This window comes from Heterodontus francisci, chromosome 25 (assembly GCF_036365525.1).
Source record: "Heterodontus francisci isolate sHetFra1 chromosome 25, sHetFra1.hap1, whole genome shotgun sequence".
Taxonomy (NCBI): domain Eukaryota; kingdom Metazoa; phylum Chordata; class Chondrichthyes; order Heterodontiformes; family Heterodontidae; genus Heterodontus; species Heterodontus francisci.
In genome coordinates this window covers 70174717-70198706 of record NC_090395.1, presented here as the reverse complement: position 1 = coordinate 70198706, position 23990 = coordinate 70174717, and the positions used below count along the sequence as shown (strand labels likewise).

Sequence of the window (23990 nt, the reverse complement as noted above, 5' to 3'; positions counted from 1 at the left end):
GAATCCTGTCTTTAAGCCTGTATTCTGCATTCAAATTCGACCTTCCAATGACCTGCCCCTTATTCTGAAACTGTGTTCCCTGGTTCTAGACTCCCCAGCCAGGGGAAACATCCTTCTTGCATCGACCCTGTCGGGCCCTGTAAGAATGTTATATGCCTTTCATTGCTAGTATAAGCAGCACGAGCATAAGCAATAATGACACAACTATCACAATTACACTTATCAGCTGTATAAATGATACTCGTAGAACCTCAGGATGTCCCAAAGCACTTTACAACCAATGAAGTGTTTTGGAAGTGTAGTTACTGTTGCAATGTGGGAAACATGGCCGCCAGCTTGTGCACAGCAAGATCCCACAAAAACAGCAATGCAATAATGACCAGCTCTTCTGATTTAATGATGTTGGTTGAAGGATAAATATTGGCCAGGACACCGTGGAGAACTCTCCTGCTCTTTTTCCAAATGCTGCTACAGGATCACTTACATCCACCCAAGAGGGCAGGCAGGGCCTCAGTTTCACATATTATCTGAAGGACAGCACCTCCGGCAGTGCAGCACTTCCTCAGCACTGCACTGGGAGCGTCAACCTGGATTTTCTGCTTATGCGTCAGGAGTGAGAATCGATCCCACGTTATTTTGGCTCATAAGCAACAGCTCTACGGCCAACATTGTACAGTTGAGGATTGCTACCAAAGTTGCATTCTCCCATTGCACACAGCAGGCCAGCCTTCCACCAGAGCTAGCATTACCAAGATGTGGAGCGGAGTTTGGGGATTGGACCGTACCTTCTCGTATTGCAGTGCATGGAGCCCCCTCTTCATGCTCCAGTCGGATTTCCTTCAGTGCCACCAGGTTTTCCGTTAACTTGCTTCTGCCCTTAAACACTGTGGCGTAGGTTCCCTGAAAGAGTAATGCAGAGATGCTGGAGAGACTGGACAAAGTATGGTTATTTTCTTTACAGCAGAGAAGGTTAAGGGGAGATTTACTGGAATGTCAGCAGGGATGACAGACTTAGGTTATATGGAGACATTGGAATTATTCTCCTTAGAGCAGAGAAGGTTAAAGGGAGATTTGCGAGACGAGGGTTTTCATAAAGTAAATAAGAAGAAACTGTTTCCAGTGGCAGGAGGGTCGGTAACCAGAGGACACAGATTGAAGGTAATTAGCAAAAGAATCAAGGGAGAGATGAGGAAAATTTGTTTTTTCACACAGTGAGTTGTTCTGATCTGGAATGTACTGCCTGTGGAATCAAGTTCAATTGAGGCCTTCAAAAGGGAATATCATTTATCGTGAGGGGAATTGAATACAAAAGTAGGGAGGTTATGCTTCAGTTAAACAGGGCATTGGTGAGACCACGTCTGGAGTACTGTGTACAGTACTGGTCTCCTTCTTTAAGGAAGAATATAAATGCGTTGGAAGCAGTTCAGAGAAGGTTTACTAGACTAATACCTGGAATGGGCGCGTTGTCTTTTGAGGAAGGATTGGACAGGCTAGGCTTGTATCTGCTGGAGTTTAGAAGAGTAAAAGGCGATTTGATTGAAACATATAACATTCTGAGGGGTCTTGACAGGGTGGATGTGGAAAGGATGTTTCCCGTTGTGGGAGAATCTAGAACTAGGGGTCACTGTTTAAAAATAAGGGGTTGCCATTTAAGACAGAGATGAGAAATTTTTCTCTCAGAGGGTCGTGAGTCTTTGGAACTCTCTTCCTCAAAAGGCGGTGGAAGCAGAGTCTTTGAATATTTTTAAGGCAGAGGTCGATAAACTCTTGATAAGCAAGGGGGTGAAAGGTTATTGTGGGTAGGCAGGAATGTGGAGTTGAGGTTACAGTCAGATCAGCCATGACCTTATTGAATGGCGGAACAGGCTCAAGGGACCGAGGGGCCGACTCCTGCTCCTAATTTGTATGTTCGTGAGACTTGATACAACTGCTACTTGGTGCATTCACTCACTCTGATAAAATCTGACCAACATCAGCCTTGTGTCCCTCCAGTGTTTCAGTTCACCTTTAGGAAGATTGCAGGATTTCCAGGTCAGATCTCAAGGTTAGGGGGATGGTGGGAGGGTCGGGGTCCAATTGTCACAATCCCAGGCAGATCGGCAAAATCACTCGGGATATACCGGACAAAAACAATGCCATCGCCAATTGCGGGAGTGTCCTATTTGAGAATGGATGTTCTTACTCATACTCAAGAGAAGAGGCTTTAAAGTCATATATTGAGTCATCAAATGATACAGGACTGGCAGAGACCATTTGGCCCATCATGCCTGTGCCGGCCTTTGGAAGGGCTATCCAATTAATTCCACTCCCCTGTTCTTTCTCCATAGCCCTGTAAACATTTTTCCTTTCAACTACTTATCTAAAACTCTTTTGAAAGTTACTGCTGAAGCCGTTTCCATCATTCTTTCTGGCAGTGTGTTCCAGATTACAACAACTTGCTGTTTGAAGAAATGTTTCTTTATGTCACCTCTGGTTGTTTTGCCAAACACCTTAAATCTGTGTCCTTTGTTAGAGATAGGAAATAAGTATACAATGATATAATTACACATATATTTAAGGTAACACTTAATGGTAAAACCAATTATTGGAACATTCACCAATGACACTGGTTTTGAGTTTGAGGAGAACGGTTGGCCAAGACTTCTGAATCACTGTCCATTTAAAACCTTTCTTTCATTCCGGCTATGTGAGAGTTTGTGCGTTTCCATATTACCTCATCCAATTAGCTGTCAGTTTTAACAAGAATTGCTCCCCAAGCTGTCACCTTTGGCTGAACTGTCAATCGAGTCAGTCCGTTCGAGACAGTTACAGGAACCCAAGACTTTCCCATGGGCGAGTGATCACTTGCTTGTGCAGATGTGTCTTTGGAGGAGTTCATCCCCAGGAGAACAGCTGTGATACCGGTGGGACTGAGACAAGGCTAGCCTGTTGCTGGATAGCTATCACCTGAAGTCTCTGTGTGTTTTTAATTCCCACTGGACATTGAAACACACAGCAGGTAAAAACTTTAAGTTAATCTGAGATAAATCGATATTAACCCATCTCTTACAGTTCGAGGAAATTTCCCAGCCAGGACCCCAACCGGAAAATAGAAAGGAAGTGAAAGAACTTGTTGTAAGTTCAGTGAATGTTCGACCTCACCTCTCCCAGCTTGTCCAATTTGACGTAAGTCTCCAGTTTCCCAAAGCCGATGTCAGACTACGGAGAAGGAAACATAAGTCAATTAAAACAGCTTCATGGAAGAAAACATTTCGCTTACGTGAGCAACTGCGATGATCTCTGGTGGCTAAACTTTTGAAGTGCACTCACTGCTGTAACACAGGAAGCACAGCAGCCAATCTGCATACAGCAAGCTCCCACAAACAGCAACCACCAGATAATCTGTTTCATTGGCGATAGTTAAGGGATAAATATCGACCGGGACATAACCCCAGCTCCTCATTGAATAGTATCATGGGATCTTTTTTATCTACCCGAGAGAATACACCCTGATTTTAATGACTCATCCACAAGTCAGCACCTCCGAATGTGCAGCAACCTCTCAGTGCCAGAAGGGTCCACATAAATTGTGTGCTCAAGTCCCTGGAGTGGGACTTAAATGCTCAACCTTCTGGGTGAGAGCTGAGAGCACTACCCATGGACCCAGGGCTGGCACATAGAAACAGAAAATAGGAGCAGGTGTAGGCCATTCGGCCCTTCGAGCCTGCACCGCATTCAATACGATCATGGCTGATCGTCCAAACTCAGTACCCTGTTCCTGCTTTCGTCTCGTATCCCTTGATTCCTTTAGCCCTAAGAACTATATCTGACTCTTTCTTGGATATATTTAATGTTTTGGCCTCAACTGCTTTCTGTGGTAGAAAATTCCACAGGTTCACTACTCTCTGGGTGAAGAAATCCCTCCTCATCTCAGTCCTAAATGGCTTACCCCTATCCTTGGATTGTGACCCCTCGTCATGGACTCCCCAGCCACTGGGAACATCATTCCTGCATCTTGTCTGTCCAGTCCTGTTAGAATTTTGTAGGTTTATATGAGATCTCCTCTCATTCTTCTAAACTCTAGCGAATACAAGCCTAATCAACCCAATCTCTCTTCATACGTCAGTCCCGCCATCCCAGGAATCAGTTTGTTGAACCTTCGCTGCACTCCCTCTATAACAAGAACATCCTTCCTCAGATAAGGAGACCAAAACTGCACACAACACTCCAGATGTGGTCTCACCAAGGCCTTGTATAATTGCAGCAAGACATCCTTGCTCCTGTACTCGAATCCTCTCGCTATGAAGGCCAACATACCATTTGCCTTCTTAACTGCTTACTTTCAGCAACTGGTGCATAAGGACACCCAGGTCTCTCTGCACTTCCCCCTTTCCCAATCTATCGCCATTCAGATAATAATCTGCCTTTCTGTTTTTGCTACCAAAGTGGATAACCTCACATTTATCCACATTATACTGCATCTGCCATGTATTTGCCCATTCACTCAACCTGTCCAAATCACACTGGAGCTTCTCTGCTTCCTCCTCACAGCTCCCACTCCCACCCAGTTTTGTGTCATCTGCAAACTTGGATATATTATATTTAATTCCCTCATCTATATCATTAATATATATTGTGAATAGCTGGGGTCCTAGCACTGATCCCTGCGGTACCCCACTAGTCACTGCCTGCCACTCAGAAAAAGAACCATTTATTCCTACTCTTTGTTTCCTGTCTGCCAACCAGTTCTCTATCCATGTCAGTGCCTTACCCCCAATCCCACGTGCTTTAATTTTGCACGCTAATCTCTTATGTGGGACCTTATCGAAAGCCTTCTGAAAGTCCAAATACACCATATCCACTGGTTCTCCCTTATCTGTTCTACTAGTAACATCCTCAAAAAATTCCAGTAAACTTGTCAAGCATGATTTCCCTTTCGTAAATCCATGTTCACTTTGTCCGATCATGTCAATGTTGTTTAGCACGGATGCTAATGACAGAAATTAGAGACTGAGTTTGTGATGATGAGTCTCCAACCCACTTTACATTGGCCTGGGATTACCTTGACTTTCCATAAGACAGGGAATGGAGTCCTAGGTCCTGTGACTGGCAGGTGCGACGTCAGGTCAGTAAGTGGACCAGGCCTGAATGTAATCTCTAGTCATTATTCTCGCTGGGTGAGGGGTAGTTACTATCAAGGCTACCTGTGTTTCTATGAACTATGTAGTGAATGGAAATCACCACTTGGTGACAAGGTATACCATTGGTTGGGAATTAGTGGGAAAGAAGATTGAGAGGTAGATTTTGTGAAACAGATGACAGCAAATCAGCAGCCCCTTCTATGCATTGACTCAAAGGCGATAGAGGAAAATCTAATACAGTCCGATATCCAAATTCCGACACCCTTGGGACCGAGACGGTGCCGGATTCTGGATTTTCCTGGATTTTGGACAATAAAATCGGTAGCCCAACCTGGGCCAAAACCATTGAATAAAAGATACCTGTACAGGAAATAAAGTATGGAAAAGAATAAATAATAATGTATTGAATGAATTGATGCAAAAAAGTATCCTTGACCCAAGGAATTGCAATGGTTCAGAATTTTTGTAACTTAAACTGTCGCAAAAAAACTCCATATCTTGCTGTAACTGTACAGAAAAACACCGTTTGCAAGTGATTTAAACATTTAAATAACACTCTAAGGGTAGTTTCAGTGAGCACAAACATAGCCACAGTTTCACTAATGAACTGTCTTGACCAGCCCTGTCTCACCTCTAGAGGGCCCTGTTCTACAAAATGGGTTTTGACTATTTTCAAAACCAGACAATTCTGGTTTTCGGACAGTCCGATTTTTGTTATCGGACCTGTAAAGCCTTGGGAGTTACATAGAAACAGGAGGAGGCCATTCAGCCCTTTGAGCCTGTTCTGCCATTCAACAAGATCGTGGCTTATCTGTAACTTAACTCCATTTACCAGCCTTGGTTGTGTAACCCTTAATACTTTTACCCAACAAAAATCTATCAGTTTCAGTTCTAAAGTTTTCAATTGACCCCCCTCCCCTACACCTTCCCCACCCTTAACAGCTTTTTGGGGGAGAGCGTTCCAGATTTCCATTACCCTTTGAGTGTTGAAGTGCTCCCTGATGTTGCCCCTGAACGGCCTGGCTCTAATTTTAAGGTTATGCCCCCTTGTTCTGAACTCTCCCCCCACCCCTACCAGAGGAAATAGTTTCTTTTTAGCTACCCTATTAATTCCTTTAAACATCTTAGGCAGGTCAATTAAATCAGCCCTTAATCTTCTATACCAGGGGTGTGCAAATTCCGGCCCGGAGGTCACATCTGGCCGGTGGGAGTTTTTGATCCGGCCCTCAAGCTGCACAGTGTTGCACCTTGGGAGTTGCAGTCCATCACATTTGTCTTTCCTACTGGGAGCCAGGCATTGTGAACTGCAACTCTCAATGGGCCCTGTATCGCCGGGACTCACCAATGGCAAGGCTGCGAAGAGCCGTTGGGATTTTTGGCAGGATTCCCGGGACGACAGCAACTCGGAGAAAACTTTTTATTTCAAGAAGATTCATAACTCAATTCAATTCCGAGGAGCATGATATAGAGTGAAGTGGATTCAGGTGGGAAACACCAGTGCGGATGTGAGCAGACAGATATGGGCGCCACTGTTAAACAAAAAGTCTGTCAGGGATTTCCCTCACTCACATTATTCTGTCTGCTACAAATCATCATTATTATGATTATCTGCAAACACGACATGAAATCCTGTGACATTGATCACAAGTCGTGGGAGTCAGTTGCCAGTGATCGTCAGAGCTGGCGGGCAGCCATAAAGGCTAAAGCGTGGCGAGTCGAAGAGACTTAGCAGTTGGCAGGAAAAAAGACAGAGGCGCAAGGGGAGAGCCAACTGTGTAACAGCCCCGACAACCAATTTTATCTGCAGCACCTGTGGAAGAGTCTGTCACTCTAGAATTGGCCTTTATAGCCACTCCAGGCGCTGCTGCACAAACCACTGACCACCTGCAGACGCTTACCCATTGTCTCCCGAGACAAGGAGGCCAAAGATATGTGGTTTAGTTTATTTTCAGCAGCAGCCGCTGTCTGATAATTTTGGGCATTTAAGAATTAGAACTTTTGTTATTTCTTTCTTTGAACATTTTGTTTCTACGTGTTAAGGATATTTGTGATGTGGGGCAGGGCTGTTAGAGGAGGAAAGTTTTTTTTGTCATGATAGCTTCTGGAATGGAGAAGTACTGATAATTCAGCAAAGTTAATTACGGTTTTAAACGCAAAGAAGTCATCAATAATCGATCAAATGATTACATAGTGCAGTGCACCGAAAAGTTTCAGATATAATAAAATTGGTGTTCTGCTAGGAGAAATACGATTATGTGGTAAACTCAACAAACAACTCACTGATGTGATTTTCTAACAGTGCATTGTTCAAAAGTATTATGTTAACAGTGTTCATTTTAAAGCAAAATTGTATTGTCCCTGTTTGAACACGAATTCTTTGTTTCTTGAGCATTTATGGGTACATGCAATCTCCATTCCCAAACCGAAAGGTTTGCCCACTTCTGTTCTATACTAAAAGGAAAGATTATTCCAGCCCGCATTCCTCACTCTGTGTTTTGTTGTACTGTTATTTGATCCTCCAGTCACTGGTCTCCATTTAGGACTGTTAACCATGATACTGAGCAAGTGACAAAGTGCAGCCTCTGAAGACTTGCCAAGCATGGGCAGGGAAATTTTAATTGCCTCTTGTTAGGGAGGATCCCATAAACTGTGTACAAAACTCAGCAAGAACTCATTAGCGCCTCCTATCGATCATCTTAAGACCTGAATTAGATCATCCCTTAGTCGTCTATACTCGCAGGAATACAAGCCTAGTTGGTACCTGCAATATAAACAGAAAATGCTGGAAATTATCCACAGGTCTGCCAGCATCTGCGGAGAGAGAAACAGAGTTAACGCTTTAGGTCAATGACCTTTCGTCAGTTGCTGCCAGACCTGCTGGGTAGTTCCAGCATTTTCTGTTTATGTTTCAGATTTCCAGCATTCGCAGTATTTTGCCTTTATCCGCGTTAGTATCTGATCCTTTCGACAAACTCCACATAGACGGATACCCTCTATCGCTATGGGGACAGTGTAAAGATGGTGCTATACACAGCAGGCGGAAAAGGCTCACGGGACTGGATGACCTGTGCTCATTCCTGCATAATGAGAGACAGGAGCTTCTGACAGCTCGCAGTGATTGACTCACCAGTGACGCCCTCCGGGATGTCCTGCTCAGGGTCTTGGGAAGGGGTGGGCTCTCCAACTGCAGCTTCTGTAGGAATTCCTCGGGTAGCCTAATGTCCATTGGCAGTGACAGTCTCTTGCTGAAGTCCTGGGGGCGAGGGGGATGACGTAGGTTGTGAGGTAAAGGGGAAAGAAAAGGAGAATGCAATTGGTGCGAGTGGTACGTAAACACCAACATTAACTGGTTGGGCCGAATGGCCTATTTTTGTGCTGTGTATTCTGCGCAATCAACCTAATTCCACGCGGAGTAATTGAGGCGAATAACAGAGATGCATTAAGGGTAAGCTAGATAAACACATTGAGGAGAAAGGAATAGAATGATATGCTGATAGGATTAGATGAAGAGGCTGGAGCTGAAACACCAACATAGACCAGTTGGGCCGAATGGCCTGTTTCTATGCTGTGCATTTGTGTAATCCTATATATTTCTCCTGTCGTAATCCGAACCCAAGTCTTAAGAGAGATTTTCAACATAAAGCTGCATTTATATAGCACCAGCAACCAAGTAAAACATTCCCAAGGTGCTTCACAGGAGCGTTATCAAACAAAAATTGACAGCGAGCCACGTAAGGAGATATTAGGACAGGTGGCCAAAAGCTTGGTCAAAAAGGTAAATTTTAAGAAGCGTCTTAAATGAGGAGAGGGGTGGAGGTTTGGGCAGGGAATTCCAGACTTTGGGAACTAGACAGCTGAAGACAATGGTGGAGCGATTTGAGGAATGGAGAGATCGCAGACAATTGTGAGGCTGGAGGAGATTATAATGATAGGGAGGAGCGAGGTCTTGGTGGAGTTTGAAAACAAGGATAAGAATTTTAAGATCAAGGTGTTGCCTGATCAGGAGCTAATGTAGGTCAGCGAGGATAGGGGTGATAAGCAAAGGGAACTTGATGCGAGTTGGATATGGGCAGAAGAGTTTTGGATGACCTCAAGTTGATGAAATATGGGAAGCCAACCAGGACAGCATTAGAATATTCGAGCAACATGACCATGCCCCAGACACTAATCAGCACACTCTTCTGAAGCGAAAGACTATATTGTACCTCCATCGAGAACCTGCGCTGTCGATGATTCCTGTAACGCAGGGGATTTGGAGAATGAGCATCTTCCGATGTCACCCGGTTCGTGTGCACATTCAAGGTCAGTGGAAGATTCTGGTGTGCAATATCTAAATAAAGGAAAATATGGATCAGTGACCCGGGTCTGTAAATGCATTCACGAGTATTTGCTTTTTAGGAGTTAGCTAAAATATCAAACCAGAGGAAAGCGACATCAAGCCATTGATATGGAAATAAAAATCATGCAAAATCAAAATTACAATCCCACTCCCCACACATTGCCCCGAACCCCCATATTGTGAATGAGGCGTTTAACCGAGGCCCCCGTCTGCTCACTCCCTCCCCCCCATTAAGTGACTTCAAAAGATCCAATGGCACTATTTTGAAGAAGAGCAAGGGAGTTCTCCCTAGTGTCGGGGCCAATATTTATCCATCAATCACCATCACTATAAAGCAGATTAACTGTTCATTATCACATGACTATTTGTGGGATCTTGCTGTGCATAAAATGGCTGCTATGATTCCTACATTGCCACAGTGACTACATTTCAAAAAATACTTTATTGGCTGTGAAGCACTTTAGGACATCCTGAAATTGGGAAAGACACTATGTAAATGCAAAGCTTTCTTCCTTTAAGTGAAAAGGCAGTACGTTACCCAAATATAATTTTCAGTTATGAAGATAAATTGGAGAAGTTGGGACTGTTTTCTTTAGAAAAGAGAAGGTTGAGAGGTGATTTGATAGTGGTATTCAAAATCATGAGTGGTCTGGGCAGAGTAGATAGGGAAAAACTGTTCCCACTCGTGAAAGGATCGAGAACGAGAGGCACAGATTTAAAATTGTTGGCAAAAAAAAGCAAAAGCGACATGAGGAAATACATTTTCACGCAGTGAGTGATTAAGGTCTGGAGTGCACTGCCTGAGAGTGTGGTGCAGGCAGGTTCAATCGAGGCAGCGAGGGGACTCAGTGAGAGGAAACATTTGCCTGAGTGACACGTTGCCTGAGTGAAGTTGGAAATTTGGTGCACGTGGGAATTCGGTGCAGGGGGGGAAAGAGGGGCTCCTTTTCCTATCTTTTTTTAGCCTCCAGCAGCTGGTGAGACTTCCCTTGAATCTAAGGTAGGCAATTGGTTGGTGAGTTATTTTTATCGTTCATCATTCAAAACGCAGGTAATTTTACAAGTTGTCAGGTTTTATTTACTAATGCTAGTTAAGCTTAGTAGATCGGGAAACAGAGGAGAATTAATTAAGAAAGTAATTAAGAAAGTAATAAAAGTAAATTAACTAATAGCATATGTAACAATGGCAGGACAGGTGTAATGTTGCAGTTGTGGAATGTGGGAGCTATTGGATGCCAAGGCAATCCAAGACAAATATGTCTGCGGAAAGTGCAACAGCTGGTGGAATTCTGGATCAGCTGAGGTGAGAGTGACTGCCCTTGACATCGAGGCAGCATTTGACTGAATATGGCATCAAGGAGCCCTAACAAAACTGGAGTCAATGGGAATCAGGGGAAAAACTCTCTGCTGGTGGGAGTCATACTAGCGCAAAGGAAGATGGCTGTGGTTGTTGGGGGTCAATCATCTGAGCTCCAGGACATCACTGCAGGAGTTCCTCAGGGTAGTGTCCTGGGCCCAATCATCTTCAGCTGCTTCGTCAGTGACCTTCCTTCAATCATAAGGTCAGAAGTGGGGATGTTCGCTGATGATTGCACAATGTTCAGCAACATTCACGACTCCTCAGATACTAAAGCAGTCCGTGTAGAAATGTAGCAAGACCTGGACAATATCCAGGCTTGGGTTGATAAGTGGCAAGTAACATTTGCACCACACAAGTGCCAGGCAATGGCCATCACAAACAAGAGAGAATATAACTATCTCCCCTTGACATTAACTCATCTCCTGATTCCACAAAGCCTGTCCACCATCTACAAGGCACAAGTCACGAGTGTGATGGAAGACTCTCCATTTGCCTGGATGGGTGCAGCTCCAACAACACTCAAGAAGCTCGACACCATCCAGGACAAAGCAGCCCGCTTGACTGACATCCCATTTACAAACATTCACTCCCTCCACCACCGACGCACAGTGGCAGCAGTGTGTACCATCTACAAGATGCACTGCAGCAATGCATCAAGGCTCCTTAGACAGCACCTTCCAAACCCGCGACCTCTACCAACTAGAAGGACAAGGGCGGCAAATGCATGGGAACACCACCACCTGCAAGTTCCCCTCCAAGTCACACACCATCCTGACTTGGAACTATATCGTCGTTCCTTCACTGTCGCTGGGTCAAAATCCTGGAACTCCATTCCTAACAGCACTGTGGTCCTCACATGGACTGCAGTGGTTCAAGAAGGCAGCTCATCACCACCTTCTCAAGGGCAATTAGAGATGGGCAATAAATACTGGCCTGGCCAGCGATGCCCACATCCCATGAATGAATAAAAAAAAAAGCCGAACTGCAAACACTTCGCAACATTAGGGAGGGGGAGAAATATCTGGACATTTTGTTCTGGAAGACATTCTTCTTTCTTCTTCTTTGGCCTCTTTGTCTCGAGAGACAATGGGTAAGCGCCTACAGGTGGTCAATGGTTTGTGAAGCAGCGCTTGGAATGGCTATAAAGGCCAATTCTAGAGTGACAGACTCTTCCACAGGTGCTGCAGATAAAATTGGTTGACAGGGCTGTTACGCAGTTGGCTCTCCCCTTGCGCTTCTGACTTTTTTCCTGACAATGGCCAGGTCTCTTCGACTCGCCACGCTTTAGCCCCGCCTTTATGGTTGCCCACCAGCTCTGGCGATCGCTGGCAACTGACTCCCACGACTTTAGTCAATGTCACAAGACTTCATGTCACATTTGCAGACGTCTTCAAAGCGGAGACATGGGCGGCCGGTGGGTCTGGTACCAGTGACGAGCTCGCTGTACAATGTGTCCTTGGGGATCCTGCCATCTTCCATGCGGCTCACATGGCCAAGCTATCTCAGGCGCCGTTGGCTTAGTAGGGTGTATATGCTGGGGATGTTGGCCGCCTCGAGGACTTCAGTGTTGGAGATACGGTCCTGCCACCTGATGCCAAGGATTCTCCGGAGGCAGCGAAGATGGAATGAATTGAGACGTCGCTCATGGCTGACGTACGTTGTCCAGGACTCGCTGCCGTAGAGCAAGGTACTGAGGACACAGGCTTGATACACTTGGACTTTTGTGTTCCGTGTCAGTGTGCCATTTTCCCACACTCTCTTGGCCAGTCTGGACATAGCAGTGGAAGCCTTTCCCATGCGCTTGTTGATTTCTGCATCAAGAGACAGCTTACTGGTGATAGTTGAGCCTAGGTAGGTGAACTCTTGAACCACTTCCAGAGTGTGGTCGCCGATATTTATGGATGGGGCATTTGTGACGTCCTGTCCCATGACGTTCATTTTCTTGAGGCTGATGGTTAGACCAAATTCATTGCAGGCAGCCGCAAACCTGTCGATGAGTTTCTGCAGACACTCTTCAGTGTGAGATGTTAATGCAGCATCGTCAGCAAAGAGGAGTTCTCTGATGAGGACTTTCCGCACTTTGCCCTTTGCTCTTAGACAGGCAAGGTTGAACAACCTGCCACCTGATCTTGTGTGGAGGAAAATACCTTCTTCTGAAGACTTGAACGCATGTGAAAGCAGCAGGGAGAAGAAAATCCCAAACAGTGTAGGTGCGAGAACACAGCCCTGTTTCACGCCACTCAGGATAGGAAAGAGGTCTGATGAGGCGCCGCTATGCTGAATTGTGCCTTTCATATTGTCATGGAATGAGGTGATGATACTTAGTAGCTTTGGTGGACATCCAATATTTTCTGGTAGTCTGAAGAGACCACGTCTGCTGACAAGGTCAAAGGCTTTGGTGAGATCAATGAAAGCAACGTAGAGGGGCATCTGTTGTTCATGGCATTTCTCCTGTCGCTGTCGAAGGGAGAACAGCATGTCAATGGTGGATCTCTCTGCTCGAAAGCCACACAGTGCCTCAGGGTAGACACGCTCGGCCAGCTTCTGGAGCTTGTTTAAAGCGACTCGAGCGAAGATTTTCCCCACTATGCTGAGCGTTCACACCTCTTAGAACAGGGTCATCTATTTTGGTCAGCAGTGAGGGACAGGAGGATATGGCCATGAGTGAGGCAGGTAAAGGGACTGAGCAGACAGTAGTGGAGGAACCTTAGACTTTGCAATTGTCAAACAGGTTTGAGGTGCTCTCAACCTGTGTGGATGAAAGCACGGTCTGCAAGGTGGATGAGCAGACTGGCCATGGCACTATGGTACAGGAACCCATTCAAGTGGGGGGGGGGGAGCAAAAAGGAATGTAGTGATAGTCAGGGATAGTATAGTGAGGGGGATTGACATCGTTGACAGCCGAGAGCGTGAGTCCAGAAGGCTGTGATGCCTACCCGGTGCCAGGATTCAGGGCATCTGCTCAGGACTGGATAGGAACTTGGAGTGGGAGGGGGAAGATCCAGTTGTCGTGGTCCATGTAGATACCAATGACATAGGTAGGACTAGGGAAGAGGTTCTGCTTAGAGGGTGTGAGGAGCTAGGCACCAAATTGAAGAGCAGAACCTCAAGAGTAATAATAATTGATGATTGATTATTACCTGAGCCATGTGCCAATTGGCAGAGGGCACATAAGATTAGTGAAATGAAGACAGGGCTCAAAAACTGGTGTGGGAGAAGTAGATTTCAGTTCGTGGGGCATTGGCGCCAATACTGGGGAAAATGGGGGCTGTACCATTGGGGCAGTCTGCACAGCACCATGCTGGGACCAGTGTTCTAGCAAACTGTTTAACTAGGGAGGTAGAGGGGGCTTTAAACTAAGCAAAGGGGGTGAGGGTAGATGTAGCAAACCAAGGGGTAGAGCCAAGGCAGGAGAGCAGAATAGTAATATGGGAAACGAAGGTCAGAGAATGGCAGGAAGGGACAGAGAGAAAAAAGCTAAGAGCACACCAACAGTTGGGACTAGATGTTACAAAGATAACAAAAAGACAAAGCTAAAGGCTCTGTATCTGAATGCATGTAGCATTCATTACAAAGTAGACGAACTGATAGCGCACATTGAAGTAAATAAATATGATCTGATAGCCATTACGGAGACGTGGTTGCAGGATGACAAGAATTGGGCCCTGAATATTGAGGGGTATATGACATTCAAGAAGAATAGGAAGCTAGCTAAAGGTGGAGGGGTAGCACTGTTAATCAAGGATGGCATTGGTGCAATAGTTAGAGATGACCTTGGTTCAGGAGATCAGGATGTAGAATCGGTTTGGGTGGAGATGAGGAATAGTAGGGGAAAGAAGTCACTAGTGGGAGTGGTCTACTGGTAACAAGCCCCCTAACAGTAACCACAATGTGGGATAAAGTATACACGAAGAAATATTGGGTGCTTGTGATAAAGGGATGGCAATAATCATGGGTGATTATAATCTACATATAAACTGGAAAAATCAGATTGGCAATAGCAGCCTGGATGAGGAGTTCATAGAAAGCTTTCGAGATTGGTTCCAGAACATGCTGCTCTAAGAAACTATCAGAGAGCAAACTGATGGAGCTGCGGATGACAAGTCCCCGGGTCCTGATGGGCCTTAGGGTCTTAAAAGAGGTGGCTAATGAGGTAGTAGATGCGTGGTGTTAATTTTTCAAAATTCGCTAGATTGTGGAAAGGTTCCATCAGACTGGAAAGTAGCAAATATATCCCCTCTATTCAAGAAGCAGCGGGGGAAGTAGAAAACACGTAACTATAGGCCAATTAGCTTGACATCTGTCGGGCGGAAGGTGCTCGAAGCGATCATTAAGGAGGCTATAGCTGGGCATTTAGAAAAACTCAAGCTAATCGGGAATAGTCAGCATGGTTTTGTGAAAGGGAAATCATGTTTAACCAATTTATTGGAGTTCTTTGAAGGAGTAACATGCACTGTGGTTGAAGGGGAGCCCATAGATGTACTGTACTTGGATTTCCAGAAGGCATTTGACAAGGAGCCACATAAAAGGTTATTGTGCAAAGTAGGAGCTCATGGTATAGGGGTAACATATTAACATGGATAGAAGATTGGCTAGCTGGCAGAAAACAGAGAGTATGCATAAATGGGTCATTTTCTGATTGCCAGGATGTGACGAGTGGAGTCCCGCAGGGGTCTGTGCTGGAGCCTCAACTTTTTACAATTTATATCAATGACTTAGATGAGGGGAGTGATGGCATGGTAGCTAAATTTGCAGGTGACACAAAGATAGGTAGGAAAGTATGTTGTGAAGAGGACATAAGGAGGTTGCAGACCGATATAGATAGGTTGAGTGAGTGGGCAAAAATCTGAAAGATGGAGTATAATATGGGAAAATGTGAAGTTGTTCACATTGGCAAGAAGAATAAAAAAGCAGAGTATTACTTAAACGGAGAACGACTGCAGAATTCCGAAGTGCAGACGGATCTAGGTGTTCTAGTGCAGGAGTCATAAAAAGTTAGTATACAGGTACAGCAGGTAATAAAGAAGGCGAATGGAATGCTGTCCTTCATTACGAGAGGAATTGAAAATAAAAGTAAGGATGTTATGCGTCAGTTATACGGGGCATTGGTGAGACCACATTGCGAATACTGTGTGCAGTTTTGGTCTCCTTTTGTAAGGAAGGATGTAAATGCATTTGAGACGTTTCAGAGGAGGTTAACTCGATTGATATCTGGAATGAGCGGGTTGTCTTATGAGGAAAGGTTAGACAGACTGGGCTTGTTTTCACTGGAGTTTAGAAGAGTGAGAGGAGACTTCATTAAGTATAGAAAACAAGAGCAAGGAGGTTATGCTGGAACTGTATAACTCATTGGTTGGGCCACAACTTAAGTACTGTGTACAGTTCTGGTCACCTCATTACAGAAAGGATACAATTGCACTCGCGAGGGTACAGAGGAGATTTATAAGGATGTTGCCAGGACTGGAAAAATGTAGCTGAGGAAAGATTGGATAGGCTGGGGTTGTTCTCCTTGGAACAGAGAAGGCTGAGGGGAGATCTGATTGAAATGTACAAAATTTTCAGGGGCCTGGATAGAATGGAGGCCTATTCACCTTAGCAGAGAGGTCAGTGACGAGGGGGCATAGATTTAAAGTGATTGGTAGAAAAATTAGAAGGAAGATGAGGAAAGGTTTTTTCACCCTGAGGGTGGTGGAGGTCTCACTGTATGAAATGGTAGTTGAGGCAGAGACCCTCAACTCATTCAAAAGGAGTCTGGTTATGCACCTCAAGTGCCATAATCTGCAGGGCTATGGACCAAATGCTGGAAGGTGGGATTAGAATAGGTGGATCATTTTTTGGCTGGCACAGACACGATGGGCTAAGTGGCCTCTTTCCATGCCTTAAACTTTCTATTATTCTATAAGATCCTGAACAGTCTTGACAAGGTGGATGTGGAAAGGATGTTCCCTCTTGTGGGAGAGTCCAGAACTAGGGGGCACTATTTTAAAATTAGGGGTTGCCCTTTTAGGACAGAGATGAGGAGAATTTTTTTCTCTCAGAGGGTTGTGTGACTTTGGAACTCTCTGCCTCAGAAGGTGGTGGAGGCGGGGTCAGTGAATATTTTTAAGGCGGAGGTAGATAGATATTTTTTAAGCAAGGGAATTAAAGGTTATTGGGGGTAGATGGGAGTGTGGAATTCGAGACATGATCTTATTGAATGGCGGAGCAGGCTAGAGGGGTCGAATGGCCTACTTCTGCTCCTAGCTCGTATGTAAAAGGGAATTCGATTGTTATGTAAAAAGGAAGAATGTGCAGGGTTACGGGAAGAAGGTGGTGGAATGGCACTAAGTGAATTGCTTATTCGGATTGCTCATTGGGTAATTCCCCATCCATCACGCCTGCAGGTTGCACTGCTGTAAATGGATGGGACTAATTCTACAAACATAATTTGCATTATGTAACTATCCTCCACTCACTCAGTTTTGTTGGAGAAACAATCCTTCTGTTGTCGAGAGACCCTGTTTATTGTAGTTTTGATCAGGAAACAATTTCAATCAAGAGTTCAAAAAAATCTATAAATTTAACGCACAAGACTCGCCCCTGCCTCCAACTCATTGCCTGAGACAGCATTCACTCTGTATAATGTGCACACTTCAATTTATTTGAACGTACATTTTAGAAACCCATTCAATTCTTGAGAGTCATAAATTACTTCTGGTTTCTAAACACAAGAGGAATCCCACAAGGATCTCAGAGCTGATTTCTATTAATAGATCGTAGCACTTGACAGATGTGATTACTTTCCACCTACGCAACAGTATCACACAGTTTGTTTGGTGGGAAAATCATGGTTTAATTAGAGAAAAATGGCACCATTAATTGGCTGCCTGTCCTTTTAACATTAACGGTATTGAAAAATGAGAAACCGTGAAAAGCACGTCATTCGATCTGGATCGTGACTGATGGATAGGCATTGCTTCTGGAAGGGTTTGGTATGCAGGAGGGAAGGATCAGCTTTAAGGCAACAGTTTATGAAACATGCCCAGGCCAAGCCAGCCACCTGCCAAGCAGCCTGTGACTTCCTCTTACAGCCATAGTTGATGTGATTCAGGTCAACAACCTGCATTTGTATAGCACCTTTAACATAGTAAAACCTCCCAAATGGCTTCACTGGAGCATAATCAGAGACAAAAGCTTGACACTGAGCCACATATGGAGATATTAGGGCAGGTGACCAAAAGCTTGGTCAAAGTGCTAGGTTTGCTGGAGAATCTTAAGGGAGCAGAGAGAGGCGGAGAGGTTTAGGGAGAGAACTCAAGAGCTCAGGGCCCAGGCAGCTGAAGGCACAGCCGCCATTGGTGGGGCAAAGGAAATTGAAGAAAATACTTTACTTAATTTACTTTGACAAAGAACAGGCCATTGAGGGGATGATGTCAGGAAGCACTTCTTCGTGAGGAGGGTAGTGGAAATCTGGAATTCTATCCCCAAAAAAGGTGTTGAGGCTGGTAGGGCGAGGGGGGCAGTCAATCGAAAATTTCAAAAGTGAGATCGATGGATTTTTCTTAGGCAAAGGCAATGAGGGATACAGAACCAAGGCTGGGAGATGGACTTAAACATAGAAACATAGAAAATAGGAGCAGGAATAGGCCATTCGGCCCTTCGAGCCTGCTCCGCCATTCATTATGACCATAGCTGATCATCCAACTCAGTAACCTTAATATGGAGAACAGCCATGATCTAACAAAATGGTAGAATAAACTCTGAGGGGCTGAATGGCCTCCTCGTGTTCTGATGTTCCTGTGATAGAACCATTGTCACTTCTAAGAAACATTGCTAAATCCTACAAGAATTTGCTCTCATATTAACAGCCGATCACATCTCTCTGCATCATCGCAAACCTTGGCAATGATTTACAGATAGGCAAATGCACGAGCCACCTCACACAAAGCAAAGTCTCACCCTAATGAGATGAATGACCAATGAATCTATTTCTTAATGGTGAACCACAGTTTATGCCATTTCTGTGATGCCAATCTCCCATCAGAAAACAGCTGAGGAAATGTCATTTGCCTGTACCCTAGTACCTAAATTTGCACAGTTAGGACCATAATTACAGAGATGTGGCTCAGCGGGTAACATTCTTGCCTTTGAGGCAGAATATTGTGGGTTTGAGCCCCACTCCAAAGACTCGAACACAAAACCTAGCTGATACTCCTAATCTAAAGCATTGATTTAATTGCCCTTCCTTGCATCTTTAATCCTGGCATATCACTGGTGTGACACTGCGGTACTGGGTACTGCCTGCGTGGGTTTCCTCTGGGTGCTCCGGTTTCCTCCCACATGCCAAAGACTTGTGGGTTGATGGGTAAATTGGCCATTGTAAAAATTGTCCCTAGTGTAGGTAGGTGGTAGGAGAATTGAAGGAAGGTGGGGATGTGAGAGGGAAAATGGGATTATTGTAGGATTAGTGTAAATGGGTGGTTGATGGTCAGCGTGGACTCGTTGGGCCGAAGGGCCTGTTTCGGTGCTGTTTCTCTCTATGACTCTATGTCTCTATGACACTGGAAGTGGTTAGCAAATTCTGCTACCTTGAATCCACAGTGACAGACAATCTGTCTCTTGCTGCAGAGCCCGATACAGGCAAAGGGAAAGCAGCTACCACTTTTGGCTGACTTGTGAAACGCGCATGTGATAACAGCAAGCTGACCCTTAGGACCAAGCTGATAGTTTATCAGACCTGTGTTCTCAGCACTTTGCTGTATGGCTGTGAAACATGGGTGACTGACAGCTACCAGGAAAAGAAGCTCAATAATTTCCATCTTTGCTCTCTGTGGTGCATTATGGGTATATCCTGGCAGGACAAAATCACAAATGTGGCAGTCCTCTCAAAGGCAGAGCTCCCAAGTGTTTGGCACTAACCAAACAGAGGCAGCTTTGGTGGATCGGACACATCTGCAGGATGGAAGACGGTCACATACCCAAGGATCATCTGTATGATGAGGTAGCCGGTGCCCGATGACCAGCGGAATGCCTAAATCTCCAGTTCACAGATGCTTGGAAGTGTGACAGGAAGGCCCTAAATATTGACTATTGCATCTGGGAGTCATTAGCTGTTGAAGGAGGGAAATGGCGACTCATCCTGTGGACTGGCGTGCACTACCACGACGATCAGTTGCCACAGCAGATTGGCAAAAGGTGCCAACGCCAAAAACAACATCTCATAGCGTCACTTGGCAGCTTCACGTGCTACACTTGTGGCAGAACCTGCCTCTCAAAGATTGGCCTTCACAGCCATCAGCAGAGGTGCACCAAGATAAGACACCCCACCTAAATGGATCGTTTGCTGCATGTCCATCATCTTTTGTAGATGGAAGGACCCCAACCAACCAAAGGACACTGTGGTGAGAAGGGTACACTGTACTCCGGGTATGGCTGGATGAGTGCCTTTCACAAGATCATCATCACTTCCTGGGCCTTGTGGCCTAGATTTTTAGCTGTGGCTTGGTGTGTCGTACCCTTGCCTCTGAGTCAGAGATTGTGTGTGCAAGTCCCAGTCCAGTGACTTGAGCAAAAAATTCCAGGTTAGCACTTCAGTGCAGTACTGAGGAGCTGTGGTCTTTTGGATGAGATGTTACACCGAGACTCCGTCTGCCCTCTCAAGGGAATTTATAAGATCCTAACACACTACTTTGAAGGAGAGCTGGGGAGTTCTCCCTGGTGTGCTGACCAATATTTATCCCTCAATTAATATCAATTAAAAAAACAAATGATCTGGTCATTATCACATAGCTGTTTGTGGGAGCTTGCTGTGTGCAAATTGGCTGCTGCATTTCCTACATTACAACATTGGCGGCACTTCAAAAATACCTAATTCGCTGTAAAGAGCTTTAGGACTTCCTGAGGTCATGAAAGGTGCTACAGAAATGTAAGTTCTTCCTTTGAATACAGTGAATCATAAAGTAAAGTTATTGAGTTACCTAAGTGATCTTTCTGCTTTTCCTTCCCTCAGTTGGATGAAATATTAAACCAAGGCACTGTCTGCCTGTTTTAGTTGCTCAGATGAATGGATCCCATGGCATGGCTCAAAGATATTTAAGGAGCTTAAACTCTTCCCATCTCCTGGTCAACATTTCCCCTCAATCACCAAAAAATGTCATTGTGTGTCAGGTACTTTGAGATGTTTCTGAGAGTTATGTGAAGTGCTTTATAAAGGCCTTTCAATGTCACCCTTAAGCACTCTCAGATCAGAAGGTTAGATGCAAATGTAGGCCCTCCGTCATCCCTTCCCAACCATGTGGCTTAATCCTAATGCCAGATGATCACTCGTGACTGCAGTAGAACATTTCCCATTTCCCACAATAGGCATCTTGGCAATCTCACTGTCTTGTCAATTTAGTTGTAATCAGCATTGTCGGTAGTTCTGTACATTGACACACACTCGAGAATGGGGTTGTAAACTCTGGTTGAATGTATTTCTGGAGGTGTTATCACATGGCCGCCAAACCATCCCGCCCCCACACTCCTGCCATTGGCTGTGCTACACATGGATGCTTGCTAGCCCCGCCTTCCCAGACTAATTGGAAAGAGAAAATACTTCATTAGCCAATTAGATGATTCTAGGCTGTCAGTCAAGCAGCCTTTCAATATTTTAATATCTCTAATATTCTTACAACTAACCAACAGAAGTGTGGCAATCCCACTCAGGAACTGGATGGAAAGTATCCGAAATTCCTGTCATTTTGGACCCGTATAGCCACCAGTTTGGGATAGATTCAAACTGAGATTCCAAATTTCAAAGGAAACTGCACTGTCCACCCACCTAACACAATGACGACTTGGTTTGATGACCTGTGGGGAAGGCATCAGAATTGAACTTCTTAGAGAAGACTGATTAAATTACAAATTTATTAATGCAATGTTTTAATTTATGCTCGGGGGAGGGGGCTAGTAATGACTCCACAGGTTTTGTGTATTAAATAATGAAATTATTCATCTAACACTTATTTGTCACATCATGTTATGTACGTGAGCATCACCCCCTCTACATAGAATGATTCAGCACAGGTGGAGGCCATTCAGACCGACGTACCTGTGCTGGCTCTTTGAAAGAGCTATTCAATCAGTCTCATTGCCCTGATCTTTCTCTGTATCCCTGCAATTCTTTCCCCTTCAAGTATTTATCCAACTCTCTTTTGAAAGTTACTATTGAATCTGCTTCCACCGTCCATTCAGGCAGCACATTCCAGATCACAACAACTCGCTGTGTATCATCGCCCCTGTTTTTGCCAATTACCTTAAATCTGTATCCTCTGGTTACCGGCTCTCCTGCCACCAGAAGCAGTTTCTCCTTATTTACTCCATCAAGAACCCCTCATAATTCTGTACACCTCTATCATATCTCCCCTTAACCTTCTCTGCTCCAAGTACAACAACCCCAGTTTCGTTAATCTCTCAAATCAAATTCCTCTCATTACAATTTTAGTGGAGCCATGAACTCAATTTACAATGAACAGGTTGAAGCCTCCATTAAAACACCATCGAGGACTGATGTGATCAGGTCCCCTGCCATTGAACTCAATAACCATCCATTCCATGACTGGTGCACTGCAACGGCAGCGTGAAGAATCTACAGAATGTACTGCAGCAATTTTCCAGCATCTCTCAGCCCCATGGCTTCTATTACTGAGAAGAACCAGAGGAGAAATATCATGGGAACATGCAGGATAGATTTGACCCTTCTCTGCAAGCAATTGGGAAACTGTGGTGGGAGAGTCACCTCCCGACTCCCCAAAGCCTGTCCACCATCTACAAGGCACAAGTCAGGAGTGTGATGGAATATTCTCCACCTGCCTGGATGAGTGCAGCTCCAACAACACTCAAGAAGCTCGACACAATCCAGGACAAAGCAGCCTATTTGATTGGCACCCTATCCACCACCTTAAATATTCACTCCCTCCATCACCAATGCCATCACCAGTGGCAGCAGTGTGTACCATCTACAAGATGCACTGTATCAACTCGCCAAGCCTCCTTCGACAGCACCTTTCAAACCCATGACCTCTACCAACTAGAAGGACAAGGGCAGCAGATGCATGGGAACACCACCACCTGCAAGTTCCCCTCCAAGTCACACACCATCCTGACTTGGAACTATATCATCGTTCCTTCACTGTCACTGGGTCAAAATCTTGGAACTCCCTTCCTAACAGCACTGTGGGTATACCTACCCCACATGGACTGCAGCGGTTCAAGAAGGCAGCTCACTACCACCTTCTCAAGGGCAATTAGGGATGGGCAATAAATGCTGGCCTAGCCAGCGACGCCCACATCCCATGACTATATTTTTTTAAATGCAGCATGAAAAGTTTAGATATTCACTTTCCATTATAAACATGGATAAAGGAATATGACATTAAAATGGGGCTGGCTTAATCACACCTGGTCCAATTATCTCCAACCCTCTAACCGAGACTTTAGCTGAAGACTTCTGCAATCCCACGGGAGATTATAGAATATTGAAAGGTTACAGCACAGAAGGAGGCCATTTGGCCCGTTATGTCTGTGCCAGCTCTCTGCAAGAGCAACTCACCTGGTTCCACTCTCCCTTTCCCTGTAGCCCTGCAAATTCTTTCCTCCTCAGATAATTATCCAATTCTCTTTTGAAGGTCCTGATTGAATCTGCCTCCGCCGCTTCTCCAGCCTATCCACGTAACTGAAGTTCCTCATCGCTGGAACCATTTTTGTGAATCTTTTCTGCACCCTTTCTAATGCCTTTGCAAACTTCCTGAAGTGTGGTGCGCAGAACAATAGTCCAGTGAGGCCAAACCAGTGTTTTATACAGGATTATCATAACTTCTTTGCTTTTCTACTCGATACCCCTATTTATAAAGCCTAGGATCCCATATGCTTTATTAACTACTTTCTCAACCTGTCCTGCAGCCTTCAATGATGTGTGCACATATGCCCCCAGGTCCCTCTGTTCCTGCAACCTCTTTTGAATTGTATCCTTTGATCTATATATTGCCTCTTCTCGTTTTACCTACCAAAATAAATCATTTCACACTCCTCTGCATTAAATTTCATCTGCCACTTATCCGCATACAAGCACACAAAAAAATTAACCATATTAAATAGCATTATATGATGACTGACTAGTTTGCACGTCCTCTTTTTCTAGAAATTTGTCTGGTTT

At 44.8% G+C, this 23990-nt stretch overlaps 1 protein-coding gene across 1 annotated transcript in view; it reads right to left on the bottom strand.

The window, feature by feature from the left end:
- The window catches only part of LOC137383976 (cyclin-dependent kinase 18-like), a 127413-nt gene that overhangs the window by 56509 nt on the left and 46914 nt on the right, over positions 1-23990 (bottom strand). The window contains exons 3-6 of the mRNA XM_068057472.1: positions 9326-9450; positions 8248-8373; positions 3142-3198; positions 786-900 (exon numbers count right to left, since the gene is read on the bottom strand). Of these exons, the coding sequence (XP_067913573.1) occupies positions 786-900; positions 3142-3198; positions 8248-8373; positions 9326-9450 (423 nt within the window). The remainder of the gene's footprint in view (positions 1-785; positions 901-3141; positions 3199-8247; positions 8374-9325; positions 9451-23990) is intronic.